The 21,737-nt window shown below is 46.9% G+C and overlaps 1 protein-coding gene across 1 annotated transcript in view; it reads left to right on the top strand.

Annotated features, from left to right (window-relative positions):
- MTRR (5-methyltetrahydrofolate-homocysteine methyltransferase reductase) overlaps positions 1-20,264 on the top strand; it is a 119,461-nt gene extending 99,197 nt beyond the window's left edge. Inside the window, exons 13-15 of the mRNA XM_065399271.1 lie at positions 18,333-18,425; positions 18,516-18,698; positions 20,120-20,264. Coding sequence (XP_065255343.1) covers positions 18,333-18,425; positions 18,516-18,698; positions 20,120-20,264 — 421 coding nt within the window. The remainder of the gene's footprint in view (positions 1-18,332; positions 18,426-18,515; positions 18,699-20,119) is intronic.
- Positions 20,265-21,737: the final 1,473 nt, after the last annotated feature.

Here is a 21,737-nt window from a genome sequence, read left to right as displayed (position 1 = left end):
AGTTTTCTTCAGATGTTGCAGCAGAAACTTGTCTAGAGTGACTTCTGATCAGGAGAAAAATCATTTGAAAGAGCAGACCTAGCAGCTAGAAAAATCACAGCAAAAAGGAAAAAAACATGTTATCAGAACCTAAGATGCACACACACAATATGCTCAAAAAGTTCCACCTTAATTTCCATTTATTGATTGATTCATTTGGAAAGGTCTTATTAAATTTATTCATCATGGTGGTGGTAGTAATACTTTTGCTGTTATAAAGCACTTTTCATTTGTAGATCTCAAAGCATATTGGAAAGGTGGATGAGAATTGGGGCCCTTACTCAGCAACACACTTGCATGGGCTTAAGTGCTGTATTGAACTGGAACGTTAGTGAGCAGCACATTTATCAGATTTAGTCTTTTAACAAAAATGTCAACAAAATTTCCAAACTGAAACTGTGATTATTACAATGTGTGTGACACACACATATTTCAGAGGACACAAAGTACACAGTGATTGAGGGAAAGTGAAAGGGCATCATGCTGCTTTATGTGCTCCCATTCCTTCTGAGCTGAATTTAAATACTATTGATTTCCTTTCAAACATAGCACATGCCTTCTTTGTAGGAATAACATTTGATACAGAATGATAAATTCTTTACAAGAGGAAGGATGTGTGCAGTGGTTAGAACAAAAGACTGGGAGCCAGAACTCCTGGTCGCTATTCCTAGTTCTGTTTTGTATTGTGTGACCTTGGACAAGTCTCTTAACCAGTCTGTACCTCAGGTTACCTATTTGCTATAATGGTATGTTTAATTAGCTTCCACAAATAGTGAGATTTAATTATTGTTTGTAAAATACCAGGAGATCCTTAGATTAAAAATGTTATGTAAGAGCAAAGTGTTATATGTGGCTTGTATAGACACCAGGTGTAGTCTTTCAAGTTGTGCATGAGCATATAAAAGGCAGAATTTGGCCTTCTATATTTCGTCTGACTTCCCTGAACTTTCTGGAGGACTCAGACTGATGCTCAACTGGTATAAACTGGCAGAGCTTCATTAAATCAATGGAGCAATGCTAATATATGCCATTTGAGGATGTAGTCCTGGATGCATAACTGTGAAAGCTGCTACATCCACACATGACTTCACACACCATCTGTATTTCCAAGGAATCTCACACTCACCTTTTAAGCTGTATTTGAATTGGTAGATTTTCTTTGGTGAGTGCCCTGATGCCTCCTGTGACTCTTTATAAAGTTTTCCTTCCAAATACTGTGAGGAGCTGACCATAACAGAATTGTAACAGAATACTAATTATTTAAATTTTTCTGTATTGTTAATTTAAAAAATGTTGCCTTCAAAGTTGGCAGAAATACATTTTAAATGCCTGTTAGGACACTATGACAGTGTTATCAGACATCCTTTTCACATGATAAATAGTATAAGTTTAAGTGTTAATTTTCATATTTAGCACCCAATCCTGACCATGGCTGGAATCATCTTTTGGGGCATGTAGGTTATCTGAAGTGGCTGTGCATTGGGAGAGGTTAGGTTGGTGTATAAGAGACTGAGGAAGGGAAAGGAAATGGATGCACTCAACAGCATGAAGCTGCAAAGAAGATATAAATCAACAGCTCTATCAATGGGTGAGGAAGAAACCAAAACAACCAACAACGCTGCAATATACTTTGTAGAGTGAGATGGTGCTCTCTCTGCTTCTTCCCCTCCCCTCCTCATTGCCACTGCAGGGGCAGGGATAAAGGGTTCCTCTCACCCCCAGTGTCTTCTAGCTAGCTCTGTTTCTGAACTGAAAGCCAAGAAGATGTCTTCAGGCTACACATTTCCTTTATCAATCCTTCATGTGGGACGCAATCTAAACCTTTCCTCCCATCTATTTCTCCACGCTGGGATTTTCAGATGCAAGCTGTAAGCCTCCCCAGCATCATTTTTCAAAGCTTGAATGCATTTTATTGCAATTGGACTGGACAGATTCTGGGAATGGGAAGCTGCCTAAGTTATGTATGACTGCCTTTTGGAGGCGGGGCTAGGGGAGTTCTCTCTCAGGATACAGAGTAGCTTGGGGTTGCAGGCCGAGGAGACGGTTGAGCAGGAGGAGCCCATGGTGGACATTCTGAGCCCAGAAGGTCCATCCAGAATAGCGCTCCCGCTCATTAAGACCATCCAGTCGAACTATAAGACTATATGGCAGACTCCGGCCTCCAGCGCACCAACAGCCAAAGGTGTGGAGCGCAAGTACTTCGCCCCGTCAAAGGGATATGAGTTCTTCTTCCGCCACCCAAACCCATGTTCCCTGGTAGTCTCGGCGGTGAACGAGAAAGAGCGCCATAGGCAGCAGGCCCCGGCCCCTAAGGCCAAGGAAGCGAAACGCCTGGATCTGTTCGGCAGGAAGGTGTATTCGTCAGGGGGCCTCCAGTTGAGGATTGCTAACCAACAGGCCATCCTCAACAGGCATAACTTCAACTCCTGGGCGGCAGTGGGGAAGTTTAAGGACAACCTCCCGCAGGGTTCGCAACAGGAGTTCATGGCCCTGGTGGACGAAGACAAGGCCGTAGTGAAGACCTCTTTCCAGGTGTCCTTGGATTCAGCTGACGCGGCGGCCAGGACATTCGCATCTGGCGTGGTCATGTGGCGATCGGCATGGCTTCAGGAATCAGGCCTGCTGCCTGAGGTCCAGAATTCGCTTCAGGACCTCCCCTTTGAAGGGTCCGGACTCTTTTCGGACCAGACAGACGCAAAGCTACATAGCCTCAAATACTTGAGGGCTACACTCAAGTTGCTGGGTATGCACACCCCGGCGACTCAGAGGAAGCCCTTCAAGCCACAGCCTCCCCCTCAGCGCCACTACTAGCCTCGGCCTAGACATGAGTCTTACCGCAGGCGAGGCGGAGATAACAGAAGGCGGCGCAATAACAACAACTCTAATAGGCCGGACCAGAGCCAAGGCCAACACAAATCACAGCCGGGCCCTAAGCCAGGCTTTTGAAGGTGCACTCAAGGACAGCGTACCAGTTCAATCACCGGATCCGTCTCCTTGTTTCTTGAACCACCTGTCCCGTTTCTCCTGTGCGTGGTCCAGCATTACATCGGACCGTTGGGTGTTGCGCGCGGCGCGAAGCGGGTACATGCTGCAGTTTTCCTCCCTCCCTACCCCTCACTCCCCTTCCCCGTCCCTCTTCAGAGACCCTTCTCATGAGCACCTCCTAGAAAAGAAGGTTCACTCGCTCCTAGAGGCGGGGACGGTAGAAATAGTACCACAAGACCTAAGGGGGAAAGGGTTCTACTCCCGTTACTTCCTCTTTCCCAAGGCCAAAGGGGGCCTCGTCCCATTCTAGAGCTTCGCAGGCTCAACAAGTTCCTGGTCAAGGCCCGGTTCCGCATGGTCTCTCTGGGCACCATCATCCCTTCCCTGGATCCGGGGGACTGGCACGCTGCCCTCGACATGAAGGACGCATACTTTCATATCGCCATCCACCCAGCACATTGCCAGTTCCTGCTTTCCACCATGAGCCAGGACCGTTACCAGTTCACGGTTCTCCCGTTTGGCCTAGCCGCGGCCCACGGGTGTTCACAAAATGCATGGCAGTAGTGGTGGCCTTCTTACGGAGGCAGAGGATTCGGGTTTACCTGTACCTCGATGACTGGCTCCTGGTGGGTTGGTCCGAAGAGGAAGTTCAGACCCACGTGCAGGTGGCCCTAAGACTATTCTGCAAGCTGGGGCTCCTGGTCAACGTCCCCAAGTCCACTCTGATTCCAACGCAGAGAGTGGAATTCATAGGGGCAGTCCTAGACGTGGTGTGGGCAAGGGCGAGCCTGCCAGAATCCCGATTCCGGGCCATCCAGCAAGCAGTGAACTCACTGTGCCAGTTTCCCACTGCAACGGCCAGATGCTGCCTGCGGCTGCTGGGCCACATGTCAGCATGCATGCATGTAATCATGCATGCCAGACTGAGACTCAGGACTCTGCAGGCTTGGCTCGCCTGTGTATACCGCCCAGGCAGGGACCCCCTGGACTTGGTAGTGACAGCCCCGGGGTACGTGCTAGACTCCTTGCTGTGGTGGCAGTCCCAGTCCGTGGTTTGCGAGGGCATCCCCTTTGCCACACAACAGCCGGACCTGATGCTTGTGATGGACGCGTCAGACCTCGGATGGGGTGCTCACCTGGGGGACCTCAGGACTCAGGGCTTGTGGTCGGGAGTAGAGGGCAGTCACTCCATATCAATGTAAAGGAGCTCAGGGCAGTTCGTTTAGCCTGCCAGAACTTTCACGCCACTCTGAGTGGCCACAGCATAACAGTTCTGACAGACAACACTACCGCTATGTTTTATATAAACAAGCAGGGCGGAGCCCGTTCCTCGCCGCTCTGCCACGAGGCTCTCCTCCTCTGGGACTTTTGCATAGCCCACGCCATTCACCTCGAGGCGTCGTAGCTCCCGGGGGAGCATAATGAACTGGCGGACTACCTCAGCAGGTAGTACCGCATGCACGAGTGGACGCTCAAAGCGGACGTCGTGCGTTTGCTCTTCCGCAAGTGGGAGTTTCCCCGGGTAGACCTGTTCGCCACCAAGGGCAACACCCACTGCCTGCAGTTCTGCTCCTTCCAGGGTCGCAGCCCGGGCTCAGTGGCCGATGTGTTCGCAATCCCATGGGGAGGGGACTTGAAATACGCCTTTCCCTCGATCCCGCTGGTGCACAAGGTCCTGCTCAAGGTGCGCAGGGCCAGGGCGACAATCATCCTCATCGCCCCGGCCTGGCCCCGCCAGCACTGGTTCACTATGCTCCTGGAGCTGTCGGGTGGAAGCCCTGGTAACCCTGCCCCTACACCGGGACCTCATCACTCAGGACAGAGGGCGGTTTCTCCACCCCGACCTGCAGTCGCTGCATCTGACGGCATGGAAGCTCTGTGGCTAAACGCTTTGGAGAGCCAGTGCTCCCTGCCTGTGCAGCAAGTTCTACTTGGTAGTAGGAAGCCCTCTACCAGGGCGACTTACTTGGCCAAGTGGAAGAGTTTCTCGTGCTGGTGTGGGCCCCAACAGGTGCAGCCACACCAGGCCCCAGTGCCGGCCATCCTAGCACCTCAAGCAGCAAGGGCTGGCCCTGTCCTCCATCAGAGTGCACCTGGCGGCCATCTCCGCCTTCCATCCGGGGTATTCAGGGGGCTCGGTGTTCTCCGACCCAATGGTGGGGCGATTCCTTAAAGGTCTGGAGAGGGTGTTCCCGTACTCACGCCCCCCAGTCTGTCCATGGAATCTCAGCTTAGTCCTCTCTAAGCTCATGGGGTCCCCGTTCGAGCCCCTTGCTACCTGCTCCTTCCTCCACCTTTCCTGGAAGGTGACATTCCTGGTGGCTATCACCTCGGCCAGAAGGGTATCTGAGCTGAGGGCACTCACCTCGGAGCAACCATACACAGTGTTTCATAGGGACAAGGTGCAGCTCCGTCTGCACCCCAAGTTCCTCCCTAAGGTGGTCTCACAATTCCATCTGGGTCAGGACATTTGTCTGTCGGTGTTTTTCCCCAAACCCCATGCGGACCCGAGTCACCGCAGCCTGCACACCCTGGATGTCCGTCGAGCGTTGGCATTCTATTTGGAGCGCACCAAGCCCTTTCGTAAATCCACGCAGCTGTTCGTGGCCGTAGCTGAGAGGATGAGAGGCCTCCCGGTGTCAGCGCAGCGAATCTCGTCGTGGATTGCGGACTGCATTCGAACGTGTTATGACCTTGCAGATGTTCCGGCCCCGATGGTCACGGCCCACTCGACCAGGGCGCAAGCAGCTTCTGTGGGTTTCCTGGCACAGGTCCCAATCCAGGAGATCTGCAGGGCAGCCACCTGGTCATCAGAGCATACCTTCACGACCCACTACGCGGTCAACCAGCAGGCCCGGGAGGACGCAGCAGTTGGCAGGGCGGTGCTCTGATCAGTTGTTCCGTGACTCCTACCCTCCTTCAAAGGTAAGCTTGTGATTCACCTAATGTGGAATGGACGTGAATAAGCACTCGAAGAAGAAAAAACAGTTACCTACCTTCTCGTAATTGTTGTTCTTCGAGATGTGTTGTTCGTGTCCATTCCACCACCCGCCCTCCTACCCCTCTGTCGGAGTCGCTGGCAAGAAGGAACTGGAGGGGGTCGGGCCAGCGGGGGTATATATGCATGGCACAGTGGCGCCACTAAGGGGGGGCCCCCCGCCGGCCCGACGGGAGCCGCTTAGGGAAACGCTCATGCACACAGCGCGTGCACACCTAATGTGGAATGGATGTGAACAACACATCTCGAAGAACAATAGTTACGAGAAGATAGGTAACCGTTTTTTATAACAACCAACAAGAATGCACATTTATGTAGAAATCCGTGATTAAATCGAGTCTTCCTGACTAGTGATTTAAATCATGATTTAAATCAGTTTGATTTAAATCATGATTTAAATCAGTTTGATTTAAATCAGATCCACCCTGCTTTTGCCCCCGGGGCTGGGCATGCCCCAGTCCGTGGGCTTCAAACCTTGTGCCTCCTGTGGCAAACCTATGCCTATGAGTGACCCACACTCCGGTTGTCTGGAGTGTTTGGGAAAAATTCACATGAGAGACCAGTGCCATATTTGTCAGGACTTTAGACCCTGAGGGCACTCACCTCGGAGTAATAAATCATATTCTTCACATTGTGACATTAACAAGAGATAGGACTTAATATCTGGGGGAAAAAATTGTGTGGTGGAAAAGTGAGATGAGACTGAAGGCTATCCTAATGGAAGCCGTCAAGCCATTCCAGTTCTGCACTGAGCACTTCAACCTCGGTACGTATCACTCCTCCGGCACTGCACACTGCCTGGTACCATTCCCCATCTCTGGTGCTGAGGAAGAAGCACAAAAAGCAACACACTGACAAAGGGCGCTCACCAGTGCAGAAGAAGGACAAACTTGGCGAAGGCAATGGAGTGTGACCTGGACCAGGCCACTTCTCCATCCATGGTCCCACAGCACCACGGTCAACTCCACACAGAGTTTCAAGTCCGGTGCAGGACCCTCTCCTGACACCCAGAAGCCACTGTGGCACCAGCAGATTGACAGTACTATCAACCACTGAGGCCTTTGCAGCAGCCAGGGACTTATTGACACTCCCAGTTCCACCAACTCTTATGGGACAGCTGCCATCTCCGATGACTGTGAGCAGGAGGGAGCATGGGGCATAAACCATGCCTGATAACCTCTTCGTGACCATCTCTGTTCCGCCACTGGTCTTCAGATCCTTGGCACCGAATGGAGACGGAGAGGGGGGTAGCGCTCCTCCGTGGTCATCTTGGGGGGACTCTGAGTCTGAGGTGAAACCCGACGTCCAGCCAAAGGTCCACCATCAGTACCCATTCTATGCACCTTGTGACAGATTTCCGTTACCAATCTTCCTGAGGCGTCAGGTGATCAGGCTGAGGCCACAGGATCGTTTGGGGAGGAGATGATGAAACACACCAAGGGTTTAAATTTTAAAGCTTTATTAATAAAATAATAAAATAGCAGGGAGAGTGATGTTGCTCCCCACGTCACTCAGAGGAAGGAAGAAAGCGTTAGTGCCCCAAGCCCTAACCCACTTTCATACTCTCACATGCTCTACCCACGGCTGGCCAAGCCTGGGTGTAACATAAGAAGAAGAGGGGGAAGGATGAACGGGAGTTGTGTCCTGGGCCCAGGTCATCCGGGGTCTGCTGTAATCTCCGAATTGCTCCAGCTCTCAGGAGGGTTTTAAGTCCAGGGTTCCTTTGGGGGTGTTTTGTTCCATGACATCTATTCCTGGTGCTCTTTGTACCAGTCCAAACCAGCTTTCTGTGGTCTCCTCAACTTTTCCAAAACACATTGGCTCCAGACACACCGGCAGGACTTTGTTTCCCCCCGTGTTGGCCTTCGCTGTCTCATTCGTTTTGGGCTGCCTCCGCAGGTCTGTCTGTTTAGCTGAATTCTCCTTTCTCACGGCTGGTTGGCGGGGAAGGGAGGAATCCAGGCCCCCCCTCTTTCTTGGCAGGCAGCTGAGTGTCGGCTGTGAGCTGCAGCCTTGGGCCGGAGTCGGTGCTTTATCTTTTGACTGAGCGAGCTGGAGTGTCAAGTTAACCCGTTCTCTGCTCTTTTCCTCCTTCCCCCTTTTGGCCTCTTGCTCCCTGCAAGGGAATCTTCCATTCCACACTCACTCACACCTTTGACCCTTCCCAAAATGCCCTGCAATGCTCGCAACAGCGTTAGCAATATACAATGCTGATCTGCCTTCCCCAGGGGACCCCTTGAGGGAGGAGGCCATTGGGGTGTGACAACCTCCGGACGTCGGTCAGTACTGGTCAGCCCCCCAGTGCCTGGCCAAGTGAACAGTGGTCTATGCAGTGGCCTTACTGGAAGACATCGGGTCACTCCTCCCACTGAGCTTACTTGGTGGCTTCCAAGAGGCTGGCTACCGCTTCTCCCTGCTGTGCACTGGACCCCAACTCCTGTACCGACCCCAGTACCAATGTTCAGGATGTGGTTCCCATCAACATTATTGGGGCTGAGGAAAAGGAAGAAGACCCTCCTACCCAGACATCAATCTCAGGGCCGAGTAGCTCACTTCTGCAGGACAACTTCAGGGCCCATTAGGACCTTCTGAAGCTGATAGCAGCTAACCTGGGGATAGAGATTGAGGAGCTTAAGGAATCATCCCACAGCCTTATTGACATCTTGGCTGCAGCAACTCCTAACTTGCCCATTAATGAGGCAGTAATGGGTCCAGTCAAGGCCCCTTCTTCTCTGCCTCCCACCTCAAAGAGTGCTGAAAAGAAGTTTTATGTGCCAGCCAACAGGTACGAGTACCCATACTCCCACCCTCCTCCAGGGTCCCTCATTATGTCAGTGGCCAACAAGAGGGCCAGACAAGTGCTACCCCCAAACAAAAGGATGCAAGAAAGCTGGACCTGTTTGGAAGGAAAGTTTATTCAACAGGTAGTCTACAGCTGTGTATCTCAAACCAGCAAGCCCTACTGGGGAGATACGACTACCATCTGTGGGACTCCTTGTCCAAGTTCAGAGACTCTCTGCCTCAGGACTCAAGGCAGGAATTCTTACTCTTCTCTTAAAGAAGAGTAAGAATGTTGCCAGGACCTCACTCCAGGCGGCACTGGATGCAGCTGACAGCAGGTAGGACAATGGCCTCCACTGTCACCATAAGGCAATGCTCTTGGCTTCAATCCGTGGATTTCCCTCACGAGGTCCAGCAATCAATCCAAGATCTCCCTTTCGAAGACTCCTCATTATTTTTGAGACAGACAGACATGAGACTGTATGGCCTGAAGGACTCAAGGCTACCCTCAGGTCCCTGGGCCTCTATGCTTTATCTACTTCAAGGAAGCATTTCAGGCCCCAACAGCCACCACGCTTTTCGGCTTCACCTCCGAGACAGGAACCCTTTTAAATAAAGGAAGAGGTTACAAGCAACATCAACCGCTTCCATCCACCTCAACTTCCCAGCCAGATTGCATAGGTACTCCAATGGGCCCAAGCAGGTCTTTTGAAGGTGCGCCCGAGGGTGCCATACCAGTTTTCGCCTCAGATACTGCCTTCCCGATTTTTGGACTGACTGTCTCGTGTCAGCCTGGCGTGGTCCTGCATAATATCGGACTGCTGGGTGCTAAATACAGTGACGGTCAGCTATGCCCTCCAGTTTTCATCCACCCCTCCTTCCTATCCCCCAACTCTGTCCCTCTTCAGGTACCCTTCTCACGAGCAGCTCCTCATCCAGGAGGTGCAGACCATTCTACGGATGGGGGCCATGGAGGTGGTTCCTCAAGACATGAGAGGGAAGGGGTTTTACTCACAATATTTCCTAATCCCAAAATCCAAGGGAGGGCCTTCAACTCATTCTGGACCTATGTCGCCTCAACAAATATCTCAAGAAACTGAGGTTTCACAAGGTCTCTCTGGCCTCCATTGCCTCCCTGGATCCAGGGGACTGGTACGAGACTCTCGAGTTTAAGAACACTTACTTTCACATTTTTATCTTCTGTGGCCACAGGAGAGTTCTCATGCTTATTGTAAACCAAACTCTCTACCAATTCACAGTCCTTCCCTTCAGCTGGTCCGCAGCCCCCTGGGTCTTCACGAAGTGCATGGTGGTGGTAGCTGCCTTCCTCAGACTGTGAGGCATTCAGGGCTGCCCGTACCTTGAAGACTGGTGGATCAAGGGTCATTCAAAGGCTCAAGTAAAGAACAACATCAGCATGGTCCAAGCCACCTTTGAGTGCTGGGCCTGATGATAAACCAGCAAAGGTGGACTCTTATTCCAGCTTAGAGAACGGAATTTATTGGGGCAGTGCTTGACTTGATCCAAGCCAGAGCCTTCCTCCTGGAGGCCTGATTCCAGACTATGTCGGCCCTGATATCCAAGGTCATGGTCCACCCATTTACAACAGCCCGAGTTTGCCTCAAGCTACTGGGGCACATGGCCGCATGCACATATGGGTCCAGCATGCAAGTTTGGGCCTCAGGCCCCTGCAGATGTGGCTAGCTTCAGTTTACTCCCCGAACAGACACCACTTGGACTTGGTGGTCACTGTTCCATCCCTGGGTCCTCGCCTCACCCTAGTTCAGTAATGATTGGAGTCCCCTTTGTGACCCCCACAGCCGTCAGGGTCCCTAGTGTCGGATGCATCCAGACCTAGGTTGGAGAGCCCACCTCGACAGCCTGAGGACTCAGGGCCTGTGGTCCCAGGAATAACTTTCCCTGCACATAAACATCACAGAACTCAGGGCGGTTTGCTTAGGCTGCCAAGTCTTCCTTGCTCAGATCTCAGGTAGGTGATGCAAGCTCTGATGGACAACACTGTGGCCATGTTCTGTATCAATGAGCAGGGAGGAGCTCAATCCTCCACCCTGTGTCAGGTGGCCATCCGTCTAATAATAATAGGGCTCAGATGTTCCTAGACGTGCTAGCAGATGAATTCCTTCATCAAGTAGTAACTGAACCGACGAGGGGGGATGCAATTTTAGATTTGGTGCTGGTGAGTAGTGAGGACCTCGTTGAGGAAATGGTTGTAGGGGACAACCTTGGCTCGAGTGACCATGAGCTAATTCGGTTTAAACTAAATGGAAGAATTAACAAAAATAAAACTCTGACTAAGGTTTACGATTTCAAAAAGGCCAACTTTAATAAATTAAGGCGACTACTTAGGGAAGTGCATTGGGCTAACATACTTAGGGATCTAAAGGCAGATGACGCCTGGGATTATTTCAAGTTGAAGTTGCACGAGCTGTCCGAGGCCTGTATCCCGAGAAAGGGAAAACGGTTAGTGGGCAGGAGATTTAGACCTAGCTGGATGAGCGGGCGTCTCAAAGGGGCGATTAAGAAAAAACAGAAAGCGTACAAAGAATGGAAGAGGGGAGGGATCAGCAAGGAAACCTACCTTATTGAGGTCAGAGCATGTAGGGATGCAGTGAGAAAGGCCAAAAGCCGTGTAGAGTTGGACCTTGCGAGGGGAATTAAATACAATAGTAAGAGGTTTTATAGCCATATAAATAGGAAGAAAACAAAGAAAGAGGAAGTGGGACCGCTGAAGAATGTAGATGGAGTGGAGATTAAGGATAATCTAGGCATGGCACAATATCTAAATGAATATTTTGCGTCGGTCTTTAATAAGGCTAATGAAGGGCTTAGAAATAGAGTGAGCAGGACAGAGGGGAATAAAGGAGGGGGGATTGACATTACAGCATCAGAGGTGGAAGCCAAACTTGACCAGCTAAACGGGACTAAATCGGGCGGACCGGATGATCTTCATCCTAGAATATTGAAGGAACTGGCGCGAGAAATTGCAAGCCCCTTAACGATAATTTTTAATGAATCTGTAAACTCGGGGGTGGTACCGTTGGACTGGAAAATAGCTAATGTGGTTCCTATTTTCAAGAAGGGGAAAAAAAGTGACCCGGGTAACTACAGGCCTGTTAGTTTAACATCTGTAGTATGCAAGGTCTTGGAAAAAATTTTGAAGGAGAAAGTAGTTAAGGACCTTGAGGCGAATGGCAATTGGGACAAATTACAACATGGGTTTACGAAAGGCAGATCGTGCCAAACCAACCTGATCTCCTTCTTTGAGAAAGTAACAGACCTTCTAGATAAAGGAAATGCGGTGGATCTAATATACCTCGATTTTAGTAAAGCGTTTGATACTGTGCCGCATGAGGAATTATTGGTTAAATTGGAAAAAATGGGGATCGATATGAAAATCCAGAGGTGGATAAAGAACTGGTTAAAGGGTAGACTGCAGCGGGTAGTACTGAAAGGTGAACTGTCAGGTTGGAAGGAGGTCACCAGTGGGGTTCCTCAAGGTTCGGTTTTGGGTCCGATTTTATTTAATCTATTCATTACTGACCTCGGAACCGAATGTAGGAGTGGGCTGATAAAGTTTGCGGATGACACAAAGTTGGGAGGTATTGCCAATTCGGAGAAGGATCGGGATATTCTGCAGGGAGACTTGGATGACCTTGTAAATTGGAGTAATAATAATAGGATGAGATTTAATAGTGAGAAGTGTAAGGTGATGCATTTAGGGATGACTAACAAGAATTTTAGTTATAAGCTGGGGACGCATAGGTTGGAAGTGACGGAGGAGGAGAAGGACCTCGGAGTCCTGGTTGATCGCAGGATGACTATGAGTCGGCAATGTGACGTGGCTGTGAAAAAAGCTAATGCGATCTTGGGATGCGTTAGGCGAGGTATTTCTAGTAGGGACAAGGAGGTGCTGCTTCCGTTATACAAGGCGCTGGTGAGACCTCATTTGGAGTACTGTGTGCAGTTCTGGTCTCCTATGTTTAAAAAGGACGACCTCAAACTGGAACGGGTACAGAGAAGGGCCACTAGGATGATCCGAGGAATGGAAAACCTTTCCTATGAAAGGAGACTCGAGGAGCTCGGTTTGTTTAGCCTAACCAAAAGAAGGCTGAGGGGGGATATGATTGCTCTCTTTAAATATATCAAAGGGATTAATACCAAGGAGGGAGAGGAATTATTTCAGCTCAGTACTAATGTGGACACGAGAACGAATGGATATAAACTGGCCGTGGGGAAGTTTAGGCTTGAAATTAGACGAAGGTTTCTAACCGTCAGAGGGGTGAAATTTGGGAACAGCCTTCCGAGGGAAACGGTGGGGGCGAAAGACCTCCCTGGCTTCAAGATTAGGCTAGATAAGTTCATGAAGGGAATGGTTTGATGGGATAACGTGATTTTAGTCAATTAGGCAATAACGTGCCATCGCTGGTAAAATGAGGGTCCGGCTGGAGATTCTTGCCTGTATGCTCGGGGTTCTACTGATCGCCATATTTGGGGTCGGGAAGGAATTTTCCTCCAGGGTAGATTGGCAGAGGCCCTGGAGGTTTTTCGCCTTCCTCCGCAGCATAGGGCAGGGGTCGCAAGCTGGAGGATTCTCTGCGACTTGAAGTCTTTAAATCACGATCTGGAGACTTCAACAGCTGAGTTAAGGGAAAGTGGGTGGGTCAGCTTTTGTGGCCTGCATCATGCGGGAGGTCAGACTAGATGACCACAATGGTCCCTTCTGACCTTAAAATCTATGAGTCTATGAGTCTATGAAACTTCTGCATGAAGCACTCTATCCACTTCAAGCCTTCACATCTTCTGGGAACCTGGAATACACTTGTGGATGACCTCAGCAGATCCTTTTCCTCTCACCACAAGCGGTCCCTTCATCCGGAGGTCACCAGGATCATCCTCCAAAGGTGGGGGTCTTCCCAGATAGATCTGTTCGTGACCAAGCAGAACAGGAAATGCCATTAGTTTTGCTCACTGTGGGGGCACAGCCCAGGCTCCCTCTCTGAAGCCTTCCTACTTCCATGGGCAGAACTCCTGTTCTATGCATTTCCCCCAGTCCCTCTAGTTCACAAGGTCCTCCTGAAAATCAAGTAGGACAAGGCGAGAGTTATTCTTAACACCCCAGTGTGGCCACACCAACAGTGGTTTGGCACACTACTAGATCCATCAATAGCAACCCCGCTTCTGCTCCATCCAGACCTGATCTCACAAGACCACGGCCGGTTACTCCACCCAAACCTCGGCTCCCTTCACCTAACTGAATGGATGTTACGTGGCTGAACCCGGAGGAACAGGCCTGTTTTGAAGAAATTCACCAGATCTTGCTAGGTAGTAGGAAGCCGTCCACTAGAGCAGGGGTTCTCACAACAATTTTTTTGGTAGCCTCAAAGTGCAGTCACCAGCTTTTGTTGGTGGCCACTCTGACAGTTTTTCCTAAAATACTTAATTAACTTTAGGAAAAACACATAAATATACATGTCCAAATATCGTAATTTACTTATGTAGAGTTTCTTTTTGCAGACTCAATAATAAAAATAATGTGTAGTTGTCTCTTTTTTTTTTTTACTGGATCTAAACAGAATAGAAACACAAATAAGGTGCTTTGCACATTCTTGTCTTTTTTGTTGTTTCTTTTGCTTTTTTGGTTGCTTTTTTTTAAAGACTTGCTAGCTAGTAAGTCTGCTGCTGTGAAAAGTAATATTTGTTAATATCACTTTTCACAACAGACTTACTAGCTAGTTGGGAGGCTGTGAAAAGTGATATTAACAAACATACAAGTATCAATTTTCACAACAGAGTTACTCAACCCTGGCAAACCAGAAGACAAATTAAGCCTTGGATGGGGATGTGGGTAGGGAAACAGCGAGGGCCAGGGGCGATGCAGGGGTGGTGGTGAGCCAAGGACCAGCACCCGCTGCCGTGTGGCTGGGGTCCAGGGCTGGAGCTCAAAGCCCCTTGACTGAAGCCTGCCGCCCACCACCCCAAGGCTGAAGCCCGAAGCTGGAGCCTCATTGCCCTGGGGAAGGTGGGAACTCACTGACTGACTGCTCCTCCAGTGTTTCTGGCTCCACCAGGGGTCAGGGTCCAACCCCTGCTGGTGGCCCTGGGGGAAGGTACACTCCTCCCTCTCCCCCCCCTCCAAAAAAAGTCATTGCCCAGGAGACTCTGGATGCAAGAAAACCTCCTGGTGGCAGCATTTGAGAAACGCTGCACTAAGGCTACCTACCTGGCCAAGTGGAAACGCTTCTTGATATGCGCATCCCAACAAGACCTCTCTCCGATTCATCCTCCAGTCTGTCTTGGACTACTTGCTTCATCTAAAAGAACAAGGCCTGGCCCTTGCATCTATCAAGGCCCGTTTAGCAGCAATTTCAGCTTTCCACCCACAGTGTTCTCTCATAAGATGACAGTCCATTTTCTTAAGGGACTGGAGAGATTTTCTCCTCAGGTCCGCAAGCCAATCCCCCCATGGAACTTAGAACTGGTTTTGTTGAGGCTCATGTGTCCTCCAAACCGCTGCCATTGGGTCCTCTACTGCTTCTCTCTTGGAAGGTTGCCTTCCTGGTGCTGATAACCTCAGCCGGAAGGATCTCTGAAATTAAGGCCCTTACATCAGAACCACCATACATGGTGTTATTCAAGGACAAAGTCCAAGTACCCCCACACCCAGCCTTCCTGCCAAAGGTGGTTTTGCAGTTTGATAGCAGCCAGGCCATTTTCTTGTCAGTCTTCTTCTCAATGCCTCACAAGAACTCAGAAGAGCGCCAGATTCACTTGGATGTTAAGCATGTCCTCATCTGCTATATTGAGAGGAATAAATCCTTTTGCAAATCCACACAAATCTTTGTAGCAGTTAGCAGAAAGGGTGAAAGGACTTCCAGTGTCAGCCCAGAGGATCTCATCCTGGGTAGCCTCCTGCATTGGGGCATGTTCTGAAAAGGTGAAGGTCCCACTTCCTGCCATCCTAATCACACGCTCCATGAGTGCTCAGGCCTCTTCAGCAGCGTTCCTTGCACAGGTTCCAATCTGCAGGGCAGCAACTTGGCTGCTGATGCATACCTTTGCATCCCACTATGCCATCACCCAACAGGTTCAAGACAATGCTAGGTTGAGAAGAGCGGTGTTGCAATCAGCATGTCCATGAACTCCAAGCCCACCTCCTGAGGTACTGCTTGTGATTCACCTAATGTGGAATGGGCATGCTCAACACATCTCAAAAACAACAGTTACAAAAGGTTAGTAACCATGTTAATTTTAAAACTGTTCACTGATCTTCTAAACACAGTAGTTTGATTTGAAAGTTTAGTTCCTTCTTTCTTCTGAAGAGTTTTGTGTTAGGGAAAAAAAGCTAGCTTTCATTCTGGGTTTTCTTTTTGTACATAGTTTACGTTAGTCAGATGGAGATGCCCATGGATTGTATTGGCAGCCACTTCTGAAAGTCAGTGAAATTGTGATTTATATGGGTTTGTGTTGAACCGAGAACTTCTCTCATTAGTGTTTCTTATGGGATGCGGGTAAATGCTTATATAATTGAGATTAGTCCCAAATGATGTGATAGCCTTTTTATCACACTGAAAAGTCTTAACAAGGAATGCTTAAAACGTTTGATGAATAATGGTGTATTGCATACAGATGTACTTTTTGTGATTTGTTAGTTGTGTATGGTAAAATGTGTATCACATTTTAATTAAACCGACCCATAAGAATGTGCTGGCATTCTGTTTTGGGTAAAAGTTTGATATCCCAAAGCTTTAATTTTAATTTGACTTCAACCAAAACATCATAATATTGCTGGTAAACAGATGTGAAGATAAAATGTTTGGTTCAGATAAACACCTCAAAATTCAGATGTTTAGAAAAGCTGATATCCAAACTTTTTGAAGGCTTTGTCTTCAGTGACATCTCCCTTCCTCTGACTGATCCCAGGACCCCCTCATTGCCACTGTCTTCTCATATCTTTGATGTATCAGACCAGGGCCCCTCTTCTGCCAACCCTAGGCAGCACTTCAGAATTTTGCAAGGCAATTCTCCCACACCAGTCCAGGAAGCCTTTCTAGCAGCGACAGGACACAGGTCCACTTGTGATCTTTCTGGTAAGCAGGGCTACCCAGAGTCATGCATTTGCTCTGCTCCCTGGTGCCTTCTCACAGCCTCATTGGAACATCAACTATCCAGTTGTCTTACACACAATTAATAATAATAAGCAATGGCAACAAGACTTTCCCTGCAGTGACCCTTCTTAGCCATCATTGTCTATTGTGGAACAATGACAGCTAACTGCTTTGCCTCCTTCCATCAGAGAAAGAGCAGGGAGGGAATGAATTAGGAGGGGAACAGAATTAGGCAAAGGGGAGTACAGTTTGGGAGAGCTAATTTCAGGGAAAGGAGCAAAACTATGATTTTCCCACAGGTAAGCATCCTACTGTGCAGGTCTCCTGGCAGAAACTAGCTCATGTCTCTTGTTCCATGGCAAATGTCTCTTGAAGAATTCATTTGAACTTGGCAGCTATGGCAAAGCCTTACCCCAGAGCAGGTGGGCCTTTGGCTAAACTGGAATTGGGGCTCTTGAGAGATGCTGCCAGATGTGGTGGGTCCCACAATGCCATTGGAAAGGTGTAAAGGGGAGAGAAAAGTGGTCATTGGGTGGGAGTATATCGAATGAAGGGTTTTAGATATGGTAGGAACAAGTATGGACTGTCTTGGGACCTCCCTGATTCCTTCCCTTCACCAGAAGTCAGATGATGAGGGAGAGGGGGTTCTGGTATCCATATTTTAAAATAGGTTATGTTAAAGGGATGAGTAAAACTTTGGATCTGTGCTTATGTTATTAACTGAATCCATTTGTACAAACTTGGTGTTTATTTCTCATCCCTATAGCATTTCTTTAGATCTTTAAATACTTTCCATATCTCACTTTAAATGGTTAATAGAATTTCAATGCCAAATTGTGCAGTGATTATATGAAATATTTCTAAAAAAAAGTTAAACAGAAAGTCACAGATAAAAACCAAGTAAAGAGTTCTCTATTTTTGGCATTATTTCTAGCAGCAAAACTAACTCACCGTGATTTAGTATTGCCAAGATTGCTCCTATAAAGTTGGAAATGATAGATGTACAGTATGCTGAAAATGGCTTGAGCTGATTTTTCTCCCCAAATATTTGTGTAATGCTTCTAATGAAAGATACTAAGGATGATAGCCTTCACTTTCATTATTCAGGATTGTAGGGAAGGAGTTTCAAAAGGGCTCAGTGTTGGCCTAACTGCTCTCCCTTTGAAGTCAGTGGCAAAGCTCCCATTGATTTCAGTGATAGCAGAGTTAAGTCAGTGCTGAGTGCTTTACAGTGAAGTCCCCTTTATGCTGTTTTGCCAAAATAAAGGGGCCTTAGTGCAAATGAGAATCGGGTCTTCAGAGTTTAGATGATCTGTGAGTGTAATAGTTGCAGTACTGACTGAATAAAAGACTGGGTTTACACATTTATGTGTACATGTGTCTTTTTTCCCTTGTGCATTTAGACAGAAACTCCAAGAAGAGCATACGGACTGGAATTTTGGAGAGACATGGCTGTTTTTTGGCTGCCGACATCAGGACAGAGACTACTTATTCAGGCAGGTTCTGTAGGTAGTATTGGAGCTCTGTGTTGCACCTTGTATTTGTGCTTGGGATACTGATTTCTAATGTTTTGCATTGTCTTTCAGAGATGAGCTCAGAAGTTTTGTTGAAAATAGCACATTAACTCATCTTAAGGTTTGTTTCTCAAGAGACCCTCCAGCTGCAGCAGAAAAAAATCCAACCACATATGTGCAAGACAACATTCGACTTTGTGCTAAAGAGGTTGCCAGAGTCCTGCTGAAGGAGAGAGGTTGTTTCTATGTATGTGGGTGAGTAGACTGGAGTTTGAATGCCTAACAAAGGGAGCATTTGATAGAAATTGTTGAAGACATTTTAAAGACTTGCAGCAGCATCAAGTAAATGACTGGCATTTACAATACAGTAGAACCTCAGAGTTACGAACAGCTTGGGAATGGATGTTGTTCGTAACTCTGAACAAAACTTTATGGTTGTTCTTTCAAAAGTTTATAACTGAACATTGCCTTAATACAGCTTTGAAACTTTACTATGAAGAAGAAAAATGCTGCTTTCCCTTACTTTTTTTAGTAGTTTACGTTTAACACAGTACTGTACTTTTTTAGCCTTTTTTTTTTTTTGGTCTTGTCTTTGCTGCTGCCTGATTGTGTACTTCCGATTCCAAATGAGGTCTGTGGTTGACTGGTCAGTTCGAAACTCTAGTGTTTGTAACTCTGAGGTTCTACTGTACTGAAATATTCCTGTTTTTTAGCGTGTTAACTTTATGGTATAATGTTAATCATCCACCTCTACAGCTTAATCCTTTTCTTAGGTTATGGCCAGGCATTCCACTACTCTATTGATTGTTCTCACCATATAATGTTTCAGAAATGTTTCTTGTTCATATAGTGTTATCCAGTTAAAGTAGGACAGGCTACAAGCAAATGGTCTCACTCTTGTGAAGGTGGAAGATATACCTCCATAATTCATTACATATACATATGTGTATGCGATGATAGCCCTTCAGCTGGCACTCTGTAGGTTTGGAGGTATGGTGAAGCAGACTACTACCCAGGATATCTTCCCTTGGAGAATTCCATTAGCCCTCTTTTCCTGCCCTTGTGGGACTTTATGGAATGTTTTCTGTAGCAATAACATCCTTATGGTGTGAGTTTTTATGTATGGAGATCTAACACACTTGCAGGTGCAGGATTTTTAGGAGCATCTAGGTTTGTAATGCATCCCTGATTACTTACAAACAGACAGTTAATTGAACACGTGGCATTGGGCCCAGAACTCATTTGCTTCTCCTCCAAAAACAGAAGTCTGCTTCTTGTGCTACTACTACTACTACTAAGTGGTGTGTAGCATTAGGGCTTTTATTCTTTCTTTATCTGTGCAACTAGAGGGCAGCATAACCACAAACACTTGAGCAAGTCTAATTTCATCCAGCAGAAGGCAATTATTTTCTTCCAGTTTAAATGTGGATCTGAGTTTCTGCTCCACATACATTTGAGTGTATTGAAAGCTTCAGGTCTTAGCTGTCTGAGGTATTACTGTTGCCACTACTCCCAAGTACATGAGCAATCAGTGTCTATGGTACAAGCCAACATAAATTCTGCATTTCTTTATTTTAAAAATTATTGCTTGTTTCCAAAAACATCCTGTATCTGTGGCTGTTGGTGAAAGGAGAAATCTGCTAATAAGTACTATTTTTGTTCTATGTCTTTCCTAGAGATGCAAAGCACATGGCTAAAGATGTGAATGATACTTTAGTGGACATTTTAAGCACTGATGCTGGAGTTGACAAATTGGAAGCAATGAAAATCCTGGCTACATTACGACAAGAAAAACGCTATCTCCAGGATGTCTGGGCCTAAATGTGTGGCCTCTGTGCCTTTGCAAAACAGAGACTGTTAGACAATTTTTACCGTATATACTGTATGAAGACTCTGCTGATTCTTTGGATTACTGTTATTTCAACTTCACTTAAGTAAATTCTCTTTTAAAAGCAGCCAATTGATAATTATTATTATTTTTTAAATTACTATTCTCTAGTCATTTAATTCTTGATCATTCCTACTGATCTTTTGAATGGCATTTAAAGCCTTTACAACAACAACAACAACAAAATGGAACCTATGAATCATCACTTTGTAGCAGTATTACCAAGTAGATTCTCATGGAGCTCCATTCCTCCAAATTAATAACAGTACAACTAAATAAGTAACATTATGTGTACTGTATACGATAATATATATAATATTGTATACTATACAAATGCAGAAGTTTATTTTCAAAGTATACCGTTTATCATGTACATCTTATTGCCAAGATGTAGTTGAACGTATTATGTGAAAGCTTTTTGAGGGAATTTTTCTTCGTTGCCTTATAACATATGACACAAGTTGCAAACAGGAATAAATATTTAAAATATTGTCAAGGATTTCTGGGCACAATACTTCCCTCCACCTCCAAGCTTTTCTATGAATATTGATATTTAAGTGATGCAGTGATGGGCTAACAATACTGTGCAGATACTCGTATAACACTGGCTGATATTGAGTAGGTTTTCCCAACTAACTCATGCAAAGTACCTTTAATCCATGCCTTTAAACTCTGCTGGTTTAATTCTAGGCCTTTCCTGAAAAAATCTGCCATTTGTGCTAAATTTTGTTGGGTATAATTATTACAAGCTGAGATAGGAATACCAAATTATTATTTTTTTCCTGAAAACAGGTACCGTATGTATTCGTTCACAAGCCGAATATTTTTGGTTAAAAAGTGACATATCAAAGAGCGGGGGTCTGCTTATAAATTGGTCTACACCAAATTTTGATGATTTTAAACTCTATGGAATCATTGATTTGAATATCTAATACATTGTCGTTTTGTTTACCTGGATCGTCTGCAGGCATGGAGCCCCTTGGCTCGCTATGGCCGTGGTTCACTGTTCCCACAAAATGCTATGCCTTACAAGCCAATGAGAAAAATACAATGAACGATAGTACTATAGCACTGGTGTCAGTCCGCTACTGTGTAATTTGATCTCTTCATGCATTTCTACCAATGGACCAAATAAGTCTCAAACCAATATGAAAATACAATGTGCAGAATCGATGGAATCTCTAATAAAATTGAAATAGCCTGTTATCCCCACAGACATGCCAATCTACAGGGGTGCTTTTAAATAAACAAAGAACAATAATAATTTAACAGTGATAAAGCAGGTGACATTCCTATATAAAGTCCTACAAAATCTATAACTACAATAATAATAATCTATTTTCATACTAGTATTTAAAATGAACAACAGTGAAATCAAAAGAAAAAGGTCTGCTTATCACGCAGCG

This window comes from Emys orbicularis, chromosome 2 (assembly GCF_028017835.1).
Source record: "Emys orbicularis isolate rEmyOrb1 chromosome 2, rEmyOrb1.hap1, whole genome shotgun sequence".
Taxonomy (NCBI): domain Eukaryota; kingdom Metazoa; phylum Chordata; order Testudines; family Emydidae; genus Emys; species Emys orbicularis.
Note: the sequence above shows the minus strand (reverse complement) of the source record. Positions and strands in the feature narration are given on the sequence as shown.